The sequence below is a fragment of the Bos indicus x Bos taurus genome, chromosome 15 (genome assembly GCF_003369695.1).
Source record: "Bos indicus x Bos taurus breed Angus x Brahman F1 hybrid chromosome 15, Bos_hybrid_MaternalHap_v2.0, whole genome shotgun sequence".
Classification (NCBI taxonomy): Eukaryota; Metazoa; Chordata; class Mammalia; order Artiodactyla; family Bovidae; genus Bos; species Bos indicus x Bos taurus.
The window spans coordinates 28,654,954-28,670,060 of record NC_040090.1 but is presented as its reverse complement, the minus strand read 5'-3'; the positions used below and the strand labels follow the sequence as shown (position 1 = coordinate 28,670,060).

Genomic DNA, 15,107 nt, shown 5'->3' with positions numbered 1-15,107 from the left:
CAACTCTTAGCGACCCCATGGACTGAAGCCTGCCAGGCTCCTCCATCCATGGGACTCTCCAGGCAAAGGAGTACTGGAGTGGGGTGCCATTGCCTTCTCCAGAATATGTGAATAAATAGTCTGTTTCTGAACTGACAGACTCCAGTGACTTAAATCTCAACACCAGACTCAGTGTTAGCAACATGGAAGGTGCTCAGTGTGAAGAGAGGATGAATGAATAAATTAAAATATGGGTTGAGTCTTATCAGACAAAGGATTAGGCTAAAGATGTATTAAGTACAGGTATTATCTTGACTAATGTGATAATGTGCTCTGTAAATGAAATAATGAAGAAATGACATTTGAGCTGACCTTGAAAGCTGGGTAGACAAGATTTGGTTGGAAGAGAGTACCGATTTTCTATTGATGGGTAATAAATTACAATAAATTTGGTAGCTTAAGACAATACTATGTTTAATTTTGTGGGTTTTTTTAGGTTAGAAGTTTGGAGCATTGTGGTGATTCATGACAGTTGTATCCAGATTTATTTGACTAGAATTCTAAAAAAAAATGTTGAAAATTTACTCTGGAAAAAATTATAGTCATAGCCTTTTAAGTCAAAATCCTTCAAAAAAATCCTTTTATCATTGATGGAAGGTAATATAAACATAACTAGAAGTTCATATATGTTCATTACCTTTAGATGTATACATAAAGGAACTATATATAGTTATATATATATATATAACTATAATATATATTATTATATATATATTATATTATATGTTATATATATATGACAAGCCATAACTGTTAAAACTAGCTATAATTTAGATCCTGGAGTAAAACATTTCATGTCTATCAGAGATGAAGAAAGGTAAAGTGGTTAAGCCTAGCTGTATTATACAGCACTAGACTCTGATGCTGGGAGGGATTGGGGGCAGGAGGAGAAGGGGACGACAGAAGATGAGATGGCTGGATGGCATCACCGACTCAATGGACGTGAGTCTGAGTGAACTCCGGGAGTTGGTGATGGACAGGGAGGCCTGGCGTGCTGCGATTCATGGGGTCGCAAAGAGTTGGACACGACTGAGCGACTGAACTGAACTGAACTGAATCTTTTAAACTGCAAGTTTTTGTTATAGATTGTAATGTTTCTATAGTTGTCTCCAAGGGAGTTTAATTACAGACATGTATTAGAGCTTCTGTCGGAGATGGCAATGGCACCCCACTCCAATACTCTTGCCTGGAAAATCCCATGGACGGGGGAGCCTGGTGGGCTGTAGTCCATGGGGTCGCTAAGAGTTGGACACAACTGAGCGACTTCACTTTCTCTTTTCACTTTCATGCACTGGAAAAGGAAATGGCAACCCACTCTGGTGTTCTTGCCTGGAGAATCCTGGGGACGGGGGAGCTGGGTGGGCTGCCCTCTATGGGGTCGCACAGAGTCGGACACGACTGAAGTGACTCAGCAGCAGCAGCAGCAGCATTAGAGCTTCTGTAATTGCAATAAACAGAGAACTTTGTTACTATCTCTCTTAGCCTGTGAGAAGAGAAACCTGGAGTATTGGACTGTTTTGCTGGTTGGGACAGTCTTTAGTCTTTATATTCTGTTTCCTGATCTAGAAAGATTGTCAACATGTTACAAGATGCATAGTGATGTGGCGATATCAGACTGTGGATATAGCTCTGTGAGGCAGACATTCTACAGGCTGGGCAGATAAACTACAGTTTGTGTGTGTGTGTGCGTGTGTGTGTGTGTGTTCAGTTGCTCATTTGTGTCCACTCTTTGCATCCCCGTGGACTGTAGCCCAGCAGGCTCCTTCTGCCCATGAAATTTTCTAGGCAGGAATACTGGAGTGATTTACCATTTCCTATTCCAGGGGATCTTCCTGACCCAGGGATCAGGGCCATGTCTCTTGTATCTCCTGCATTGACAGGTGGCTTCTTCACCACTGTGCCACCTGGGAAGCCCCTAAGCAACAATTAGTACTGATCAAATGATGAGCAGGGTTACTTTTGGTACCAAGTTGAGATTGGAATTGAGAAGAGCAAGAGTTGAATTTTAGAACCATTTAGGAATCTATTCATTAGGTAGAAGATGATGAGGGCAGTAGGCATAGAGCGAGGTGAACAGATTTGAAATGGCTTTAATCAAGTTCTTGTTGCTAAATCTGTAGAGACTGTCTAGGTCTCAGGTTACTTGACTTTATGACAGTGATTATTGCCTCCTGGAGACAGTCTGTTTCTTTGACTGCTGTAACACCAACTCTCCCAGCTGTCCTTCTGCTCTGGAATTGTGGGCCAGAATTTTTTGCAGCTTCTATTTCTTTATTTCTAATCCCTTAAAAATTGATGTTCCTCGGAATTCTGTTCTAGGCTCTGTTCTCTCTCATTCTCACAGTCTTACAGAATGATGTCATTACTTTCATAGCATTAATAACCATCTGTGTGTTAATGATTGCCATATTTTTATCTCCAGCCAAGATCTGTCTCCTAAGCTCCAGATCCTTACATTCAACCCATATTCAACACCTCTTCTCAGATGTTACGCAGGCGCCTCAAACTGAAAGTAGAACTTTACTCTCAAATTGCTCATCCCCCATCCTCCCTTTCAATAAATACTACCACCCTTTTCCTGGTTCCGCAAGCCATACATCATTGATCGTTTTCTTCTTTTTCTTTTGCAGTATAATTTATATAAAATAAAGAGAATGTAAATGTACAGTGTGATGAGTTTGATAAATATACACACCCGCATTGTCATCATTCAGTGAAGATATAGAATATTTTTCATTCTCCAGGAAAGTTCCCTCATATCACTTTGCCAGTCATTCTTATACCTTTGCCCCAAACCCTGGCTGAGTCACTGTTCTTATTGCCTCCTCATTTATTAGCTTTTCCTGTTCTTGAACTTCTTATAAATGGAACCATATGGTATACTTTTGTTCAGCATACTTTTGCAATTTATCCATATTGTTGTATAGATCAGTTCTCATTTCAGTCACTCAGTCCAACTCTTTGTGACCCCGTGGACTTCAGCATGCCAGGCTTCCCTGTCCATCACCAACTCCCATAGTTCACTCACACTCATGTCCATTGAGTCGGTGATGCCATCCAGCCATCTCATCCTCTGTCATCCCCTTCTCCTTCCGCCTTCAATCTTTCCCAGCATCAGGGTCTTTTCCAATAGTTGCTTCTTCACATCAGGTGACCAAAGTATTGGAGTTTCAGCTTCAACATCAGTCTTTCCAATGCATGTTCAGTACTGATTTCCTTTAGAATGGACTGTTTGGATTTCCTTGCAGTCCAAGGGACTCTCAAGAGTCTTCTCCAACACCACAGTTCAAAAGCATCAATAATCTTCAGCACTCAGCTTTCTTTATGGTTCAACTCTCACATCCATACATGACTACAGGAAAAACCATAGCCTTGACTAGATGGACCTTTGTTGGTAAAGTAATGTCTCTGCTTTTGAATATTCTGTCTAGGTTGGTCATAACTTTTATTCCAAGGAGCAAGCATCTTTTAACTTCATGGCTGAAGCGTCTGCAGTGATTTTGGAGCCCCAAAAATAAAGTCTCTCACTGTTTCCATTGTTTCCCCATCTATTTGCCATAAAGTGATGGGACTGGATGCCATGATCTCGGTTTCCTGAATGTTGAGTTTTAAGCCAACTTTTTAACTGTCCTCTTTCACTTTCATCAGGAGGCTCTTTAGTTCTTTGCTTTCTGACATAAGGGTGGTGTCATCTGCATATCTGAGGTTATTGATCTTTCTCCTGGCAATCTTGATTCCAGCTTGTGCTTCATCCAGTCCAGCATTTCACATGATGTACTCTGCATATAAGTTAAATAAGCAGAGTGACAGTATATATCCTTGATATACTCCTTTCCTGATTTGGAACCAGTCCATTGTTCCATGTCCAATTCTAACTGTTGCTTCTTGACCTGAATACAGATTTCTCAGGAAGCAGGTAAGGTGATCTGATATTCCCTTCTCTTTAAGAATTTTCCACAGTTGTGATTCACATAGTCAAAGGCTTTGGCTTAGTCAGTAAAGCAGAAGTAGATGTTTTTCTGGAACTCTCTTGCTTTTTCAGTGATGCAGTAGATGTTGGCAATTTGATCTCTGGTTCCTCTGCCTTTTCTAAATCCAGCTTGAACATCTGGAAGTTCACGGTTCATGTATTGCTGAAGCCTGTCTTGCAGAATTTTGAGCATTACTAGTGTGTGAGATGAGTGCAATGTGCGGTAGTTTGAACTTTCTTTGGCATTGCCTTTCTTTGGGATTGGAATGAAATCTAATCTCTTCTTGTCCTTTGGCCACTGCTGATTTTTTCATATTTGCTGGCATATTCAGTGCAGCACTTTCACAGCATCCTCTTTTAGGATTTGAAATAGCTCAGCTGGAATTCCATCACCTCCACTAGCTTTGTTCGTAGTGATGCTTCCTAAGGCCCACTTGATGTCACGTTCCAGGATGTCTGGCTCTAGGTGAGTGATCACACCATCGTGATTATTTGAGTCATGAAGATCTTTTTTGTATAGTTCTGTGTATTCTTGCCATCTCTTCTTAATATCTTCTGCTTCTGTTAGGTCCATACCATTTCTGTCCTTTATTGTGCTCATCTTTGCATGAAATGTTCCCTTGGTATCTGATTTTCTTGAAGAGATCTCTAGTCTTTCCCATTCTATTGTTTTCCTATATTTCTTTGCACTGATCGCTGAGGAAGACTTTCTTATCTCTCTTTGCTGTTCTTTGGAACTCTGCGTTCAAATCAGTATAAGTTTCCTTTTCTCCTTTGCCTTCAGCTTCTCTTCTTTCCTCAACTATTTAAGGCCTCGTTAGACAACCTCGTCAGACAACTAGGTCAATCGTTTGTTCCTTTTTATCTCTGTGAGTGGTTTTTCTGTGAAAAACCAGTTTGCTTATGCATTATCTTGTTGATGGACATTTGAGTTATTTATCCTGTGTATAGAATAGGTTGTTATTGTTTATTTTATATATAGAGTGTGTATCTGTCAATCTCAAATTCCAAATTTGTCCCTCCTATCCCATTTTCCCTTTGGTAGCCCATAAATTGGTTCCTGTGTCTGCGAGACTCTTTCTGCTTCGTAAATACGTTCATGTGTATCATTCTTTTTAGATTACACATGTAAGTGATAGCATATGATATTTATCTTTGTCTTTCTGAGTTCACTTAGTATGATAATCTCTAAGTCCATCCATTTTTCTGCAAATGGCATTCATTCTTTTTAATGGCTGAGTAATATTCCACTGTATATATGTATTATGTCTTCTTAATCCATTCATCTGCTGATGGATATTTAGATTGTTCCATGTCTTGACTGTGAAATAGTGCTGCTGAAAACACTGGGGTGCATGTATCTTTTTGAATTAGAGTTTTCTTCGGTTATATGCCCAGGAGTGGGATTGGTGGATCATATGACAACTTTATTTTTTTAAGAAATCTCCATACTGTTCTCTGCGCTTCCCAAGTGGCACAGTGGTAAAGAACCTGCCTGCCAATGCAGGAGCCTTGACTTCTTAACCTCCAATCCTTGAAACAGTACTTGGATGTATTTGTTTAGGTGTTTTTTAATTTCTCTCAGCAGTATTTTCCAGTTTTCAGTGTACAGATTTTTTCACATCTTTTATTAGGTTTGTTCCTAGTTATTTGTTGAAATTATGTAAAAATAGAGTTGGACACAACTGAGCGACTGAACTGAACCAGTAAATTTGTGTGTATTAACCTGGAATCTTGCAATCTTGCTTATTTTTTAAAAAATGTATTTGGCTTTATTGCATTATTGTTGCCCACGTGAGATCTTCATTGCTTCCTGTGAGGTGTTTGTTGCGCCAAGTGGGGTCTTTCGTTGTGGCCCGTGGACACTCTACTTGTGGCCCCTGGGTTCAGCAGTTGCAGTGAACAGGCTTAGTTGCTCCATAGCATGTGTGATCTTAGTTCCCAAACCAAGGATCAAACCTGCATCCCCTGCATTCAAGTTGGATTCTCAACCACTGGACCACCAGGGAAGTCTATTAGTCTTAGTCTTGCTAAGTTTATTATTAGTTTGATTGTAGATTAAAATTTTTTTCTATGTACACAATCATATAGCATCTGTGAGTAGATATTTTTGCTTCTTCCTTTCCTTTGTTTATGACTTTTTAATATTGGCTTATTACAACAGCTTGAGTCTTGAGTACAGTGTTGAATAGAGTATGAAAATAGACATCTTTTCTTGTTTCTGAACTCAATCAGGTATTACCTGCAGACTTTTTGTATTAACCCTTTATCAGATTGAGGAAGCTCTCCTTTTTCCTTAGTTTGTTGAGTTTTTTTGTTTTAAATCATTAGGTATTGAATTTTATCAGATGCTCTTTGGGCAGCATCTTTTGAGATAATGATTGGTTTCTTTTTGTCTTTCATTCTGTCATAATTGATTTTCACATGTTAAGTCAACCAAGTCAACCTTGTATTCCTCAGATAAATCCACTTGATCAAGATGTATTATCTTTTTCATATACTTCTAGATTTGATTTGCTAATTTTATTAATGATTTTTGTATTGTCTGTAATTTTCTTGTAATGTTTTGTTATCAAGGTTATCCTGGCCTGTTAAAACAAATCCAGAAGCATTCCTTCTTCTTTGAAAGATTTTTATTAAGGCTAGTATTTCATCAGTGAAGCCATCGGAATGTAGTTTTCTATGTGAGATGGTTTTTAATGATAAATTTAGCTTTTTAAACTGATAGCAGCTCTTCAGGTTTTCTGTTTCATTAGTTTGGTTTGGAAACTTTTGGTTTTTAAACAACTATTTCATCTAAATTGTTAAATTTATTGGCATATTGTCCATAATTTCCTTTAATTCCTTTTAAATGTCCATAGGATCTGTGGTGATAGTTTCTCTCTTTCATTCTCCATGTTGGTAATTTGTTTTCAGGCATCGTTTTTTGTATCTCTCTCTAACTTTTCACATCTACATCCTTTCTGTTCCTGTTTTAGTTTAGGACAGTGCCTGAACTTTTGGTAGGACTATTAAAGTAACCTCACACTAGCCTTCCTGTTTATAGTCTGTTTCTCTGTATCCCAGTAACCTAGTTACAGAAGGTAAGATCTTTCTAAAGTACAAATGTAATTAAGTCTTTCTTGGCTTACAACTTTTTAATAGTTTCTTAATACCTTCCAAATAAAAATCTAAGCTCCTTCATATGGAATACAAAATCGTTATTGATAAAATATCTATTTCTCTGAATAGAATCCTGTTTTTCCCATGTAGTCTTTACCTTTTCATCTCTCCCTGCAAGCCATAGGGAGCTATACTTCACTGACTTTCTAGTTGCTCTAATTTGTCACTCAACATCTTAAAATTGAATGCAGTAAACAAAAACTGTTTCCCACTTCTCCTTTGCTGAGATTATTGTTAATATCTGCTAGGTATGAGCTCAGTATTTATTTGACATAATACCTTTTATTCTGTGTATCTTTACTTTCACAGCAAAATCTAGCTGCAAAACATTATTTTTAGCACACTTTCAATTTTGCTAATATCTCAAAATATATTGAGATAACATGTATCTATTTGCTCTAGCCAGAATACCTGTCAAGCAGCTACTTGATCCCCTCCTCCCTGCACCGGTGGTGATGAGTTTTATCTCTGCTTGATAGTCTTCATGTTGGTATTGACTAATCACCCAGATGACTGGATGGTTTATATTTCTATATAGTACCATTTTACAGTTCACAAAATCAAGAGACATTCCTTTGAAACTGGCTAAAGCAGTTGGTTTGGAGGTAAAGCAGTTGTTTCTTTTCTTGTCAGGTCTTCAGCTCTTCACCCCCAGGGGAATCAGGATGTCCCATATTATGTTTGAAAGCCTAAAACATGTCAAACTTTTATTCTTCTGTTGAGTTTGAAAGGGGGGATGTTATTAGCTCCGTCTTGATGTAGCAGGGGCTCTGAAAGTCTGTTTGGATAACACTGAAGATTGGAGGAAATGTGACTCTGTCTGTGTGTTTTAAGCCCCTAAGGTAAGATCAGAAAGCGTCTGGGGCAGTGAGAGCCAAATAGTTGAAGTCATACATTAATTATGGTCATGAATCATTTTTATTTTTAAAGTCTTTACCATTTGACAAGGTTGTTTGCATAGTACTAGTGAGTTTTAGGCAGCATTTTCCCTCCTTTTAAAGTAACAGGTTATTTTGTTGATTTCTACTCTGGGTTGATAATGCCTATCAAATTAGAATTCTGATAACATTTTTAGTAGAAATTGCTTGTTTCTTGCCAGAATGAATGGTCTTTAATTTATATGATTTTTATTTTGAATATATTTTGAAGTTATAGAGAACTGTCACTTTAATCTTTTAACTCTTTCACTGATATCCACTGTTGTTCAGTCACTAAGTCCTGTCCAACATTTTGCGATCCCATGGACTGCAGCACGCCAGGCTTCCCTGTCCTTCACTGTCTCCTGAAGTTTGCTCAAATTCATGTCCATTGAATCAGTGGTGCTATCTAACCATCTCATCCTCTGTTGCCCTCTTCTCCTTTGCCTTCAATCTTTCCCAGCATCAGTATATCAATATCAATAAAAATAATCAAAATTTGGGGACTGTACTTTTATATACAGGCATTAGTCGACATTCAGTCAGCAAAATGTTTTGTGCTACATTCTGTGCTCAGCACTGGGAATGTAAATGAAAAAACGTGTTTGTTTCTTTTTCTCAGAAGGATCTAGTAAAGAAATAGAAAAGGCAATAGACAGCTGCCATAAAATGTGGTTCTGTCATCTTCGTTAGTGTTAGTGTCTGTATGATGTCGTGGATCCCCATAGGAAGAAGTACCTCTGCCTGCCTGGGATAGTTGGGGAAGGCCTTTGGAGGAGAATGTATACTGGAGCTGCCACTTAGTGGATTTAGGGGTGTACTTGTCTGTTAAGAGTGAGGGAAACTTATAGGCAGAACAGCTCACTCAAAGGTACAGAAGGAAGAAGTGGCATGATGTGTTTGGAGAGTTGCTAGGCATTCATTGTTGTTAGAGTTGTGGGTGCAAGGGAAGAACAGCAGAAAATGAGGCTGGGGCCACATCACAAAGGGCCTTTCCTTGGTTTTATATTTCTTTAGTCACCTTTATAGGAGAGTATTGCTCTTAAGAGAGTGTACACCTGCACACACAGAGCAAGAGTCAGTGGGATGGAGAATAGTCTCCTCTATTGGATTCCTTTGGGGTCTCGAGGAAGTTGCAGAAGAACTGATCTCATGAGCAATCTCAGAAGAGTTGCTCCTTTTTAGATCACCTGAGAAGTCCTCACTAACTATCAGGCGGTTTCTGAAAGTGCAAATAATGTCTTGACTCTTTTTAGTGCAAGGTGTCATAATAATAATGTTGGCAGAGGTATTGATGTTACCAGCTCCCTCACAAAAATTAACATCGTCCTATATAGGGTAACTTTCATGTTAGGAGAGTTCACCGGTTTTATTCATTTAAAAAACTGAAGTAAAACTTCCTTAGAGTGAAATACTTAGATCTTAAGTTTAAATTCTGTGTGTACCTGTGCACCTCTCACCTCAACCAAGAGATGAAACATTTCCATCACTTCAGATAGTTGCTTTATTCCCTTGGTCTCTCCCAGTCAGTCCTGCCTGACACAGGCAAGCAGCCACTCTTAATTTCTGTCATCATGGTTTGGTTTTACCTGTTCTTGAACTTTGTTTAAATGGAATCATATAGTATGTACTTTTTTGTTCCTGAGTTTTTTCACTCAACCTAATGTTTTGAGGGTCATTCATATCGTTGTGTATATCAATGTTGTGTTCCTTTTTAACGCTGAGTAGAATTTCATTAAATGAGTATACCACAGTTGGCTTATTAATTCTCTTGTTTGATGGACATTTGGGTTGTTTTCTGTGAACGTTCTTATAAATATCTTCTTGTGAATATCTTTTTATATTTCTTGAGTAGATGGTAAGGAGTAGAAATACTGGGTCACAGGTTAGATGTGTGTATAACTTTATAAGAAACAGTTTTCCAAAGCGATGACGCTGTTTTACCGCCAGTGCAGGCAAGTCCTACTTGCCCCACGTCCTTCTAGCATTAGGTGTTATTTTAATTTCAGTTATCCTGTCAGGTATGAAATGGTATTGCATTACAATTTTAATTTTAATTTCCATAATGACTAAGATTTTGAGCACATTTTCCTATGCTTATTGTCTTATATCTTACTGTTTTCATAATTTATTTTTGGTTGTGCTGGGTCTTCATTGGTGCATGTGAGTTTTCTCTAGTTGTGATGTACAGGCTCCTCATTGCGGTGGCTTCTCTTCTCGCAGAGCACGGGCTCTTTTATATCTTCTTTTGTGAAGTGTTCCACTCTTTTGCCCATTTTTAATTAGGTTGTCTCTTTGTTACTAATATGTAAGAGTTCTTTATATACTCCAGGCATAGTACTTTGTTGAATTGATGTTTTGTAAGTATTTTCTCCTAGTCCACGGACTGCTTTTATATTTCTTAATGGCATCTTTAGATGAACAGAGTTTTGTTTTGTTTTTTTTTTGGCAATGCCTGATTTATTCATTCATTAACTCATTAAATGAATAAATTAGGCATTGCCAAAGGAAAAAAAAAAAAACTCTGTTCATCTAAAGATGCCATTAAAAAAATATAAAAGCAGTCCGTGGACTAGGAGAAAATACTTACAAAACATCAATTCGACAAAGTACTATGCCTGGAGTATATAAAGAGGAGAGTGAAAAAGTTGGCTTAAAACTCAACATTCAGAAAACGAAGATCATGTCATCTGGTCCCATCACTTCATGGGAAACAGTGGAAACAGTGTCAGACTTTATTTTTGGGGGCTCCAGAATCACTGCAGATGGTGACTGCAGCCATGAAATTAAAAGATGCTTACTCCTTGGAAGAAAATTTATGACCAACCTAGATAGCATATTGAAAGGCAGAGACATTACTTTGCCAACAAAGGTCCGTCTAGTCAAGGCTATGGTTTTTCCAGTGGTCATGTATGGATGTGAGAGTTGGACTGTGAAGAAAGCTGAGCCCCAAAGAATTGATGCTTTTGAACTGTGGTGTTGGAGAAGACTCTTGAGAGTCCCTTGGACTGCAAGGAGATCCAACCAGTCCATTCTGAAGGAGATCAACCCTGGGATTTCTTTGGAAGGAATGATGCTAAAGCTGAAACTCCAGTACTTTGGCCACCTCATGCGAAGAGTTAACTCATTGGAAAAGACTCTGATCCTGGGAGGGACTGGGGGCAGGAGGAGAAGGGGACAACAGAGGATGAGATGGCTGGATGGCATCACTGACTCGATGGATGTGAGTCTCAGTGAACTCCGGGAGTTGGTGATGGACAGGGAGGCCTGGCGTGCTGCGATTCATGGGGTCACAAAGAGTCGGACACGACTGAGTGACTGAATTGAACTGAACTGAATTTATTCATTTTTAATTTTATGGTTAGTGCTTTTGTGTCTTCTCTAAGAAATCTTTGCCTTTCCCAAGGTTGCAAGAGTTTCTCCTTTGTTTTCTTCTACAGTTTTTATGATTCTAGCTTTTATATTTACTATGATATTCTTGAGTTAATTTTTTGTATGTGTTGCTGTGAGGTTGGGAATGAAATTCATTTTTTCCCTATCCAGTGTTTGCAGCACCATTTGTTTACAAAGTTTTCCTTTTCTATTAGTCTCCCTACGTTCCTTTGTCCAAAACCAATTGACCATACATGTATAGGTCTGTTTGTATACTCTTTATTCTGTTCCATTGATCTATTTTTTGATCCTTATAGTGAAATCGCTCAGTCGTGTCCAATTCTTTGGGACCCCATGGACTGTAGCCTGCCAGGCTCCTCTATCCATGGAATTCTCCAGGCCAGAATACTGGAGTGGGTAGGAAGATGCCCTGGAGAAGGGTATCTTTCCAAGCCAGGGGTTGAACACAGGCCTTCTGCACTACAGGCAGATTCTTTACCAACTGAGCCACCAGGGAAGCCCAAGAATACTGGAGTGGGTAACTGTTCCCTTCTCCAGGGGATCTTCCCAATCTAGCAACTGAACCGGGATCTTCTCCATTGCAGGCGGATTCTTTACTGTGTGAGCCACCAGAGAAGCCCATCCTTGATCCTATACTAGTACCATATTGTTTAATTGTGTAGCTTTATATAAAAGGAAATCTTGAAATCTGGCAGATTTAAAGATTGGTTTATCTCTTCTAGATTCTTTGTTTTTCTGTATAATTAGTAGTATCAGCTTCTTAATTTCTACAAAAAGAAACACAAACAAAACCTGTTGTGATTTTGATTGTAATTGTGAAATTATTGACCCACATACAGAAATATAACTGAATGTTTGTTGAACTTGTGTCTGTGACATTATTAGTTCTTGTAGTTGTTTTGTGGATTCCTAATGATTTTCTACATGAAAATCATATCATCTGTGAATTAAGAAAATTTGAACATTTTAAATAGGTACATGTACACAAAATATATAAACTATATTTGAAGACAGATACCAAGAAAAGCACAAACCCATAATTAAAACAACAAAAAAAATAGCTCTTAATTTTTCAGTGCTCCTTGTTTCAAAAGGTCTGCTGCTTTAATTCAGTCTTCTTGGAATTATCGTTAATTTTTTTTTTTTTTCTTTTTGGATACCCATAAGTAATAGCCTTCATAGCAGTGATATTTTTTTAGTGCCTTTACTAATGCAGTTATATCTCTGGGCCTCAAGTTTCCTATCTTTAAAGTGATAGGATTCAATCAGATTATTTTCTGAGGTCTCTCAGATTCTCGTGAGTTCTTCATTTTAGCTCTCAATACGTCACAGGCAGTCAGGTGGGCATAGAAAGGGTGTTTTTAGAACATACTGTAACCCCTGTTATTTCCCTGTTGTAAATATGCTAGAGAATTGTGAAATGATCAGTTTGAGTTCATTATTCTGTTTATCCTGGAAGCTTTGTTCTCATTTTGTTCCATTTGTGCCTGTGGCTCTGGGTTGAGTTTATAGTTAACTCACTTAAATTTTTCTGCAACTTTTATTTCTAGGCTTCATAGAGCCCAGTGTGCAATTAAACAGACTCAGGTAACTGTTCAGAAAATTGGAAAGGAAATTGAAGAAAAACTAAGACTCACATCTACAAGCAATGGGCTGGTAGGTTTTTATATATTAACATCTTTAAATTCCTTGATTTCTAAGTGTGATCATCATATTCTTCTTGTATTAATTTCTCTCTTTCTCCACTCCTCCAAAACCTTCAGGTAGTTTTTTCTTTTTTTCCCCCCTTAATGTTTCACTGAGACTTTTGTTAGTATTTAAATGTTAGAAATCAACTTTCACATCTGCTAATGGTGTAAGATACAAAGTGCCTTTTTGTGCTAATTGAAACTTTAGATTACATACAGTTACTTAGAAGATAATCAAAAGCTATTTTAGTAATGTCTCATAAATATGAACTCAAACTGTACAGACACAAATTATATAATAAATGAAAAATAGCTGCCAGAAGAAAAAGAAATAGACTAATCTGCTTTAAAAATTTTTTTAATTATTTGGATTGAATTTAGTAAATTAGTTTATGGACAGTGTGTTTATGGACAGTGTTCTTTTTCGGGAAAGATTCTGTTAAAGAGATATTTCAAAGAATAGAAATTCCAACCCAAATAGACAGATTTAAGATACTAGAATAATTTTGGGGTTGCTTTATACTCTTCCTAGTGGAATGAAGATTCTTTTTAAGTAGAATAGTGAGTATAACCAGTTACTTCGCTGGAAGTGAAGTCACAGGGCTAATGATAGCTTTTGAAGAAATTGTGCTGTGATTGTGTGAGTGCATTCTAATAAGTAGCTTTAGTCGTGTCCCACTCTTTGCAACACTATGGACTGTAGCCCGTCAGGTTCCTCTGTCCACAGAATATCCATGCCAGAATACTGGCGTGGGTTGCTGTGCCCTCCTCCAGGGGATCTTCCCGACCCCTGGATTGAACCCACGTCTCTTATGTCTCCTGCTTTGGCAGGCAGGTTCTTTACCACTGACACCACCTGGGAAGCCCATGCTATGGGTAATGGTACTTAAAATAAAACTCAAATCCTCAAATTAAGTCTGAAGGAAAAACCTTTTAAGTATTTGTTTGCACAAACTCAGTAATGTGAATAGGCAGTATATTCCAGCTGTCATTCACAGCACTACCAATTTGGCAAAAGCTCTTTATGTCCCCAAACAAAAGTTCCATTACCTGTAAGATTTGCCTGACATAATTATTCAGGGGATTAACTCTAGAAAAGCAATTAACCTACACAGATTTTCTTTCTTGGAATTCAAAATTAATGGATGATAAAGTATTTAATCTATATAAAACTGATGATTTTGACCTATAAATGGCAGTGTCATGTAACTCAACCTAAACCTAATATAAAAAATGGCTAGTTCTGTGCCTGTACATGGCTGGCATGCAAAATGTGGTAGCTGCAATAACTATTGTAATAATACTTGTTATTCATATGACTTTTCTTGCCTGTGGAAAATCTTCCACTTTGGAGAAGCTGTTAAACCTCCTCCTGTAACTCAGGCCCCCAAAAGGGCCAAACTCCAGGCCACAAATATATTGGAGGAAGAGGAAAAAATAGCTAATTTTGATCCTTTCTATAGTGTACAAAAATACCACATTTTTAGAGCCTTTGTCTGATGAGAAACTGCTAGGTTTTTTCTTATTTTCCTCTCCCAAGGCAAGACTGGGAAATTACTTATTTCATTAAGTGACAGCATATGCTTTGTCTCAGTATGGAAAAATGTATGTTTAATCCTATTTTTCTAAAATATAAGTGGTGACATGCAGAGCAAGATGATAGAATGTAGGAGTTTAAAGAGCTCAGGTTCAGAGGTTCACTGTGTGTTTTTATGCAGCCTAGTCAACAGAGAACAAAATCATGGGATTTGTGAACTGAAAGTGAACCAAGAAATCTCGTTCCTTTATAACCTCACTGAAAACCACACCCGACTGGTACATTCTGTTCCCTTCCCTCTTTGATTTTCTCCGTAAAAATATTACCGTTTAACATGCTATACACTTTACATATGTATTTTGTCTCTCTAAACTCTATGAGGAGAGGGAGTTTTGTCTTTT

General features: G+C 37.9%; 1 protein-coding gene across 2 annotated transcripts in view; it reads left to right on the top strand.

Annotated features, from left to right (window-relative positions):
• Nucleotides 1–15,107, top strand: part of UVRAG (UV radiation resistance associated) — a 329,275-nt gene that overhangs the window by 131,036 nt on the left and 183,132 nt on the right. For both annotated transcript variants that reach the window (XM_027562853.1, XM_027562854.1), the window contains one exon: nt 13,032–13,137. In XM_027562853.1, the coding sequence (XP_027418654.1) occupies nt 13,032–13,137 (106 nt within the window). The remainder of the gene's footprint in view (nt 1–13,031; nt 13,138–15,107) is intronic.